The sequence below is a fragment of the Boleophthalmus pectinirostris genome, unplaced genomic scaffold (genome assembly GCF_026225935.1).
Source record: "Boleophthalmus pectinirostris isolate CB_2022bp ecotype Guang Dong unplaced genomic scaffold, ASM2622593v1 HiC_scaffold_14, whole genome shotgun sequence".
Classification (NCBI taxonomy): Eukaryota; Metazoa; Chordata; class Actinopteri; order Gobiiformes; family Gobiidae; genus Boleophthalmus; species Boleophthalmus pectinirostris.
Window position 1 is genome coordinate 31,906,871 of NW_026571047.1, and position 10,150 is coordinate 31,917,020.

At 41.7% G+C, this 10,150-nt stretch overlaps 1 protein-coding gene across 1 annotated transcript; it reads left to right on the forward strand.

Moving 5' to 3' along the window:
- Positions 1-287: 287 nt before the first annotated feature.
- On the forward strand, positions 288-9,503 carry LOC110158758 (NACHT, LRR and PYD domains-containing protein 12-like; the record flags this gene model as incomplete). Its single annotated transcript, XM_055149930.1, has 8 exons — positions 288-489; positions 622-2,401; positions 2,593-2,760; positions 3,282-3,452; positions 4,433-4,603; positions 6,625-6,798; positions 7,548-7,594; positions 7,715-9,503. Coding segments are annotated over 8 exons (3,273 nt in total), but the record flags the coding sequence as incomplete, so codon positions are not given.
- Between the last annotated feature and the right edge of the window lie 647 nt (positions 9,504-10,150).

A 10,150-nucleotide genomic window follows, 5' to 3' on the forward strand; every position in this document is an offset into this window, starting at 1 on the left:
GTCAGTTTGTGAAGGAAAGAAGAAAACAAAAAGTCAAAAAATACTGAAGTAAGTAAAGGCCCTATATTAATCAAAACGGACTCTGGTGAGCTTTATTCCATCTTATAATGTTATTACGTCATCAAAAACAGACCTGGAGTTTTGTTTTGTGCCATTTGCACGTGTTTGAGTAACTCTGGTTTATTAATGTGTCTACATCTCCAAAGTTATTCTTTCAGTTTGGAAATGTTCAGATGAATTAGAACTTGTTTCACACATATGTTTTTAATAATGTATCTGTTTAGCTTTTGGAGAAGGACATCCTCATTTTTGTCAAGAAGGAGCTGGAGAAACTCCACAAGCTTCTGAGTACAGATTATCTAGAATACTTAGAGCCTTCGAAGGATGAGGATGAAGAGCAGAGGAGAAACAGTGAGGCTGTTCTGAACATCACACTGAACTTCCTGAAGAGGATGAATCAGAAGGATCTGGCTGGGCGTCTGTGGAGCAGTAGGACCATTTAATAATAATAATAATAATAATAATAATAATAATAATAATAATAATAATACATTTAACAATGTGTTCACAGTCATTTTATATTCTCTGAGACTCAGGTCTGTATCTGTTGTCTTCATGCAGGGAATTATTCTAGAGATTTTCAGCATAAACTGAAGTCTAACCTGAAGCAGAAGTTTGAGTGTGTGTTTGAGGGCATCGCTAAAGCAGGAAACCCCACCCTTTTGAATCAGATCTACACAGAGCTCTACATCACAGAGGGAGGGCCTTCAGAGGTCAACCAGGAACATGAGGTCAGACACATGGAAACAGCCTCCAGGACACCAGGCCCAGCAGAGAAAACCATCACATGTGAAGACATGTTTAAAGGCCCAGTTCACACACATGGACCCATCAGAACAGTGCTGACAAAGGGAGTGGCTGGCATCGGGAAAACCATTCTCACTCAGAAGTTCAGTCTGGACTGGGCTGAAGGCAAAGCCAACCAGGACATACAGCTGCTGTTCCCGTTCACTTTCAGAACACTCAATGTGCTGAAGGAGAGAAGCTTCAGCTTGGTGACACTTGTTCATCACTTTTTTAGTCAAACAGAAGCAGAACTCTTCAGCTTTGAAGACTTCCAGGTGCTTTTCATCTTAGACGGTCTGGACGAGTACAGACTTCCTCTGGACTTCACCAAAACTGAGGCCCTGACCGACCCCACAGAGTCCGCCTCAGTGCACGTGCTGCTGGTGAACCTCATCAGGGGGAACCTTCTTCCCTCCGCTCGCCTCTGGATAACCACACGACCCGCGGCGGCCAGTCAGATCCCTGCTGAGTGCATCTCCATGGTGACAGAGGTCAGAGGGTTCACCGACCCACAGAAGGAGCAGTACTTCAGGAAGAGGTTCAGCAATGAGGCCGACACAATCATCTCCCACATCAAGACGTCCAGAAGCCTCCACATCATGTGCTACATGCCGATCTTCTGCTGGATCGCTGCCACAGTCCTGGAGCATGTGTTGAAAAGTGGAGAGAGTGGAGAGCTGCCCACGACCCTGACTCAGCTGTACAGCTACTTCCTGGTGGTTCAGGCCAAAGTCAAGAAGATCAAATATGAAGGAGGATCTGGGACGGACCCACACTGGACTCCAGAGACCAGGAAGATGGTGGAGTCTCTGGGAAAACTGGCCTTTGAGCAGCTGCAGAAAGGAAACCTGATCTTCTACGAGAGTGACCTGAGCGAGTGTGGGCTGGACGCTGCAGAGGCCTCTTTGTACTCTGGACTGTTCACACAGGTCTTTAGAGAGGAGCCAGGCCTGTACCAGGACAAGGTCTACTGCTTCATCCACTTGAGTGTTCAGGAGTTTCTGGCTGCTCTTCATGTCCATCTGACCTTCATCAACAATGGGATCAACCTGCTCTCAAAAACAAAGAAGCCTTCAAAGTTCAGTATGAAAAAAAAACTAAAGCATCTTCACCAGACAGCTGTGGACGAGGCCTTACAGAGTCCAAATGGACACCTGGATCTGCTCCTCCGCTTCCTTGTGGGTCTTTCACTGTCGGCCAATCAGAGCCTTCTACAAAGTCTTGGAACACAGACAGGAAGCAGCTCTCAGACCAATCAGGAAACAGCTGAGTACATTAAGAAGAAGCTGAGTGAGGATGTGTCTGCAGAGAGGAGCATCAACCTGCTCCACTGTCTGAATGAACTGAATGAGCGCTCTCTGGTGGAGCAGATCCAACGGTACCTGAGGTCAGGAAGTCTGTCTGGAGATAGACTGTCTCCTGCTGAGTGGTCAGCGCTGGGCTTCATCCTGCTATCATCAGAAGATCTAGACCAGTTTGAGCTGAAGAAATACTCTGCTTCCGAGGAGGCTCTCCTGAGGCTGCTGTCAGTGGTCAAGGCTTCCAACAAAGCTCTGTGAGTAACCTTTGTTTGACAGAGGGTGGTTTGATTTAGACTTCTAATGTACTTGTGAAACATCTGCAGTGACCCTAGTACTGTTCCAATTCAAAGTACAAATTCTCCGCCCTTGCATTGCATGCTGTTGTTCTTCCCAAGTCTGAACTTTTCTTGAGTATTGAGAAACAGACATTGTCTTCTGTCTCCAGCCTGAGCAGCTGTCACCTGTCAGAGAGAAGCTGTGAAGCTCTGTCCTCAGTCCTCAGCTCCTCTGGTCTGAGAGTCCTGGATCTCAGTGACAACGATGTGAAGGACTCAGGGGTGGAGATGTTGTCTGCTGGACTGAAGAGTCGTCACTGTAAACTGGAAGACCTCAGGTCAGAAAAATTTACTTTTGGTAAAATTGCACATTGTTGTACTTTTTACATCTAATCCAACAGTTTTCATCAAAACACTTCAAACTTGGCCAAAAGACACAAAACTCATGGCCGATTAAAGATTATCAGTTTGATTTGTCATATTGTCAGGCGTGGTCATGATGAAGCTGATATCCATGAAGATGGCTCTTTAACATCCTCTAAAACTTCTGATGGACAACAATCTGTCAAAGTCACATTAATCTAGTTTTTTTCTGTTATAGCACAGAAATAATGGTTGAGAAATGAGTTTATTAAGTTCAAGACGCAGGACGACACACAACATTGGGGAAAGGGCTGATGTAGGCAAGGATGCAATGGCATGTACCTTGTGATCTTATTTTTCATATCATTATCTGTTTTCTTCTAATGATACAAAGTTTTTAAAAATCCATGAGCTTGTTTAGTTGACATGTTTTCATAGAAGAATTTCCGTCTTTGTCAAGAGGTCAGTCTGACTTCTTAGCCCCTGTCTCCTGCAGACTGAGCAGCTGTCACCTGTCAGAGAAAAGCTGTGGCTCTCTGTCCTCAGTCCTCAAATCCCACTCTGGTCTGAGAGTCCTGGATCTCAGTGACAACGATGTGAAGGACTCAGGGGTGGAGATGTTGTCTGCTGGACTGAAGAGTCGTCACTGTAAACTGGAAGAGCTCAGGTCAGAAAAATTTACTTTTTCAATGTTCATGTAACAGTTTTACTCTATGTGATATTTCTTTAACTAGCATTTCTTTCTTCATGTATTGTATGATCTGAATTTCATGGTTACAGGCTACTACCCTGAGCTGAGGGGAAAGAATCATTCAGGCGAGGGACTAATTCAAATTGTACTAAAATGCCATAAAACACAAAAATCAAGTCGTAAAAAAGACAAACACACCAGTGACTGCTGGTACCAAAATTTAAAACTTTTGGAGCTTCAATTTTGAGTGAAGACCCCGAGACAACTCTGTAGCAGCACCTCAAAAATCTATTTTCCTGGTGCCAATGGGAGCCTGGCCTGAAAACAAATTAATGTAAATTTCTGAAACTGTCTGAAAAATAAATCATGTCCCTGCCTGTAAAATTGTGACCCACCCTCAACCCTACAGGAAGTCAGCCATATTGAATATAACCAGGGATTGACAAAATTGTACATTGTTGTACTTTTTACATCTAATCCAACAGTTTTCATCGAAAACACTTCGAACTTTGCCAAAAGACGCAAAACTCATGGGCGATTAAAGATTATCAGTTCGATTTGTCATACATTGTCAGGCGTGGTCACGATGAAGCTGATATCCATGAAGATGGCTCTCTAACATCCTGTAAAGGTTCTGATGGACAACAATCTGTCAAAGTCACATTAATCTAGTTTTTTATGTTAAAGGACAGAAATAATGGTTGAGAAATGAGTTTATTAAGTTCAAGACGCAGGACGACACACAACATTGGGGAAAGGGCTGATGTAGGCAAGGATGCAATGACATGTACCTTGTGATCTTATTTTTCATATCATTATCTTTTTTTTTTATGATGATACAAAATTGAAAAAAAAAAAAAAAAATCCATGAGCTTGTTTAGTTGACATGTTTTCATAGAAGAATTTCTGTCTTTGTCAAGAGGTCAGTCTGACTTCTTAGCTTCTGTCTCCTCCAGACTGAGCAGCTGCCACCTGTCAGAGAAAAGCTGTGGCTCTCTGTCCTCAGTCCTCAAATCCCACTCTGGTCTGAGAGTCCTGGACCTCAGTGACAACGACGTGAAGGATTCAGGGGTGGAGATGTTGTCTGCTGGTCTGAAGAGTCGTCACTGTAAACTGGAAGAGCTCAGGTTTGGGGATTACACCATCTTCACTGTTTTTTCTTTCAGATGGGGGGCAAGGGCCTTTTTTTTCCTGTTATAATTACATTGTACTTTCCAGTGACATATCTAAAAGGTAAATTTACAAACATTGAGCCTGATCATTTTTAAAAGTGACCCTAGAACAGGGTTCGGCAACCTTAAATACTCAAAGAGCCATTTGGAGCATCTCCCACAGAAAAGAAAACACCAGGAGCCACAAAACCCTTTTGACACTAAATTGAGAATAAGACTACATAATATTTAATTTTTACCTAGCTATGTATAAAGGACTATATTGTGTTACATTTATGAAATCAATGAAATGCTACGGAGAACATGTAATTTTATTTCTGCATGTTACAAAAACATTTGAACTCCGAAAAAAAGACACTTGATCGATGCTTACTTTCAAATGAAAAACTCAATGTCTATTTGAGTCCTCCTCGTAGGAAATAAAAATCCAAACTTAAATTATCCACCCGCATCGAACCATTTCATACAAATTAGCCATGTGGTTTTAAGTTTTGTTTCTGTAAAATGTAAACAAATGTGATCAAGGCTGAATTATATTATCAAACGGGCTGATGTGGATCTATAGTGTTTGTGGTTTATATGTTGTAAAGTTGAGTTTATTTATGCAGAAGATTTTAATTAAGAATCTCATGTAGAGTAGAACTTGTACAATAGTGTTTGAAAACGTTGTGTTTGATCTGCGTAGTGGATCATAGCTCTTTACCTCTGGTGAGGAACCTCCCGAGCTTCCCATGCTAAAGGAGCTCATGGTTGTTTTTATTTTTCCTGGTTTACTAAATTAAATTAAGTTATATTTTGTGCTTGCACATTTGTAAGATTATGTCAAGAACCTGGGATACTCATCATGTACACAGGGATATGAGTATCTCAGTTTCTCAGTGTGCACATATATGCAGTATCCTGAATACTGCAACAACCGGGACATGGCAAATAACTGGGATACTGATGTGCATGTGTACACACTCAGTGTTCCTTGCGGGGGTATGCTAACTGTAGGCATGCTTTGTCTGGGGCTTTAATCTGATCTTTATTTTAGCACAATCTGACCACAAAGAATCAATTTAATTGCAGCCACAACAGATGAGCTGCTTTGTGCTGCTAAACAAGTCGCTCTCAAATGAAATTACAGTCAGAAGCTAGCTAGCATTAGCTAACTGTTTTTCAGTCTCAGCGTTTTGTTGAAAATCAAACTCCTACACAGGATCGTGAACTCTCATTGATCACAGGCTTCTGAAAATATGTCGTCTAAATCCATTTTGTATTAACACACATTTCTGTATTTTTTCTTCAGAATTTCAAGTTTTAAAACTTTTCTGTTTGCTATTTTGTGTGATGTGTCACCATGGCAACTGGTGAACATTCCACCAATACACATACATGTAGAGCATGAAACATAGCACACTGTTGAAATAAGCAATATGAAACATAAAACCATATCACATTATTGAAATGAAGAATGTATATGAATACATACACGACCAGTAAAGGTTTGAACACACCATCTCATTCATTCTGTTTTTTCTTTATTTTTACCTCTTTTTTTTTTTTTCTTTCTTTCTTTTTTAATTTTAGATACATACAGTCATTAAATATGTGATGCAAGATATTTGGAACTATGTAGCAAGGGAAAAAGTTAAATAACTCAACTATAATAGATAGATAGATAGATAGATAGATAACATCTACGATCTACGATCTAAAATAAGTTCGGAGTTATTTTGAGTTGTTTGAGTTGTTTACGATTAAAATAAGTTCGGAGTTATTTTGAGTTGTTTGTTGTTGAGTTGTTTTTTGTTTTGATGCCATCAGTGAGAATCTTCAACGTAAAAATGTGTCCAGACTTTTGACTGGTAGTGTATAAAAAGTGCAATACTTCAATGAAAATCATTTACAATTCAAAGAACAAGAGCAAATATTTTGAACAGTAAGATAAGTTCCACCAGTTCTTCTCTAACAGTTTCTGTTTCTTTTGTTAGTTTATCCCGTTGTCTGGTCTCAGAGGAAGGCTGCGCTCCTCTGGCCTCAGCTCTGCAGTCCAAATCCTCCCATCTCAGAGAATTGGACCTGAGCTACAACCATCCAGGAGACACAGGAGTGAAGCTCCTGTCTGCGCTGCAGAGCGCCCCCTACTGCACACTGCACACCCTCAGGTACGAACAGCAGTAAACGTTCATCTGAAACCCCATGAGCCATTAACACTGTGGAGGCCGATTTGGGAACTGGGAGAAGAGGAAGTACAAACTGAAAACAGGAAATACAAACTGAAAACAGGAAGTACAACTACTGGTTATTCCTTAGACAAACTCTTAGGCACAATATTCCCATGGGTACATGTCCAGATTTAGACAGTGCCCGGACAGATCAGTCACAGTTCAAAATGCTCCAAAGGAAAGAGAAGATGAACTACATCTGGATTTACACAGGAAATACACTCCACACACACTTTTGTTCATCAGATTACTTATAATAGATATTTTTACAGGTTGTGAAGTTTGACTGTTAACTTTCACTTTATATCACTGAAACACTGATGTGAACATTTTGATTGAACTTGTTCATCTTTAATGCCAGAAAAACACCTGTAAAGTGATAAGAGCTAAAGAATGACCTCATTTAACACTGTGTTGACCTTTTCCAGTTTAGAGACAAATGGTTATTTTGATCTTAAATGAGGACTTTTATTTTACAAACTTGTGGTCTCTGAGCTTTCTCCTTTTGAGCTCCTCGAGGCTCAGTCCAGTGTCAGTGAGTGGACTCAAAAGTAGAATTTACTTATGCACAGTGTACCTCCTTTTTAAACTGGGTTTTATGATCTATGTCACTTTTGAGAATCAAAACTGGCCCCTCAGTGTTCTGAGTGACACAAAAACTAAAGCTGTAACTTCTGTCTTTCCTCCAGACTGAAGCCGGCTGGAGCCTGGTACATCAGTCCAGGGCCGAGGAGGTGTAAGTGTTATTATATTGTTACATTACAGTTAGAGAAGTATCGTCCATGAGACTTTTTAAAATAAAACATCATACATATTCTGGGACAGTTTTTAACTGTCTTTTTTGTCATTTCATCAGATTTCTGTGATCTGACTCTGGACGTGAACACAGCTCACAGAAGTCTCAAACTCTCCGACAACAAAAAGACGGTGAGACGAGTTAAAGAGGAGCAGCCATATCCAGATGACCCGGACAGATTTGAGGTCTGGGCCCAGATTCTGTCCTCTGCTGATCTGATCGGCCGCTGTTTCTGGGAGGTGGAGTGGAGTGGAAGGGTGGACATCTCAGTGTCTTACAGGGGAATTGGAAGGAAAGGAAAGGGCAATGACAGTTTGTTTGGATACAACGATCAGTCCTGGAGTCTGTCCTGCTCTGAACACGGCTTCTCTGTGTTTCACGATAAAAAAGAAAGCTGCTTTCCCAACATCAAGCCCTCGCCTTCAGGCAGAGTGGGAGTGTATGTGGACTGTCCCGCTGGCACTTTGACCTTCTACACAGTCTCCTCTGACCGTGTGACTCACCTGTGCACCACCCACACCATCCACACCATCCACACCGCGTTCACTCAGCCTGTGCTCGCTGGATTCACTCTCTGCTCTTATGACTCCTCACTGTCTCTGTGTGTCCCGTCAGACTGACTGTTAAGAAGAGAACGCTCACTTTAAAGGTGGTCTATGGAACTTTCAGGGGGTCCGCACTATGATTTTAAACAGCTCTACTTTAAATGGATCAAATTACAGGTGGTTATAAAGCTCCAAAATACCTTGAAAAACAACATTCTGACTGTGAGCGGGGTCGCCTCTCCACAGAACTGACCTTGTAAATTGGTCTGGTTTGGTCTTCATGAAATAGAAAGGTTTAAAATCAAAGTATAAAAGCATTTCATGCCCTGTCGATTTGAGCTCACTAGCGCTGCTGCGAATGACACACGACCCCCATGCATTGTTACAGATTAAATGTTTCACTTTGTGGAAACCGTCTGACCTCATTAGCATTAGGATTCGTTCCCTCGACGGTAGGCAGGTACTTTTTTATTTAACCAATCGCTGCTGTTTGGTCATGACGTATGTAATGCTCCAAATCCCGTAGGAAGAAGGACAATCACGTCTTTCCCCTTGATAAAATTCAACAAACATTCTCTTTGTTCTGACTTTAAATCCTCGATCTCGGGAATCGTTGCCAACACAGAATGTCTGTCTTCATCTACATCCATCTCGACGCTTTGTTTACTGTTGTGCTGCAAAAGGGACCCAGACATCATGGCTTCACAGCTCTTCACTGATTGGCCAACTTCCGAGGTTCTTGCAAACGTCTAGTGTATTCCGATTCCTGACTTAGTCGCTGGAGAGAAATGAAATTGAGTGGAAGCACTCGGTGGTGCCAGCCTGGTTAGTTGATTTTAGTTCCTGAGGCAGAAGTGGAGTAACAAGAAACATTTTAAGTGTATTGATTTTATTGTATGTTTTGACCATTTAAGCATCGACATGTGCGAGTTAGATTTGTGGCAGAATACCTACGTTAGACGATTGAATAGTTTGGATTTAATATTTGATTTTATTGTTTTCATTTTCATTACATCGTATTTTATTTTGTTTCCATAAGCAGAAAACATTGTAACTTTGTTTAGAAAGGTGCTGCATAAATAAAATATCACTGTATTATAATAGGAAATTCACACTGTAGCCTTTGATATTTACTTAATATAAAGACTTCAGCCGTCTGAGATGAAAGGCAAAGCTCTCGATTTACTGTTCAGTTTGCGTTCCTCCCCTCACCTATGGTCATGAACTCTGGGTAATGACCGAAAGGACGAGATCAAGGAGACAAGCGGCCCAAATGAGTTTCCTTCGCAGGGCGGCTGGGCGCTCCCTTAGGCTACGTTCAGACTGCAGGGCTTAACGTCCAATTCCGATTTTTTTGTGAAATCCGATGATTTTTCAAGGTCGTTCACATTTCCAGTTAAATGTGACTTGTATGTGACTCCAGTGTGAACATTAAACGGCCCAAAAGTGTCCCACATGTGACACTGGAGACACGACGACGTCAACCGCAGTGAGCGTCTCTGTGTTTACTGAAGTTGTCCAAACATGGACGCAGCATCGAGCACCTGGAGATTTTAAAGTTCCTCTCGTACCGGAGCCAGAACATGAACAACTTACTTGTTTTAAGGAGGAGATTGAGAAGGAGAAGGACGAGGTTTTTGGTCGTGGTGTTTTGTGGGGCAGCGGCAGCGACGTCCGTTGAAAGGAACGTGTGGATGTGGAGACGGAGCCAAGAGTGGTGAGTGGTGATGTGCTTCACTTCAGTGACATGGAGTTCATTAACAATTTTCGCCTACTTCAGCGCAGAATAGTGACGTTTGTGTCTTGTTGATAACGTGTAGGTGGATGAATGCACTTTGGCCGTTCACACTGAAGTCACATGTCAAAAGATCAGATATGTATCAGTTTCAGGAGCACATATCCAAGTGTCCTGGGTCACATTTGAAAAAAATCGGATCTGTGTCATTCAGAC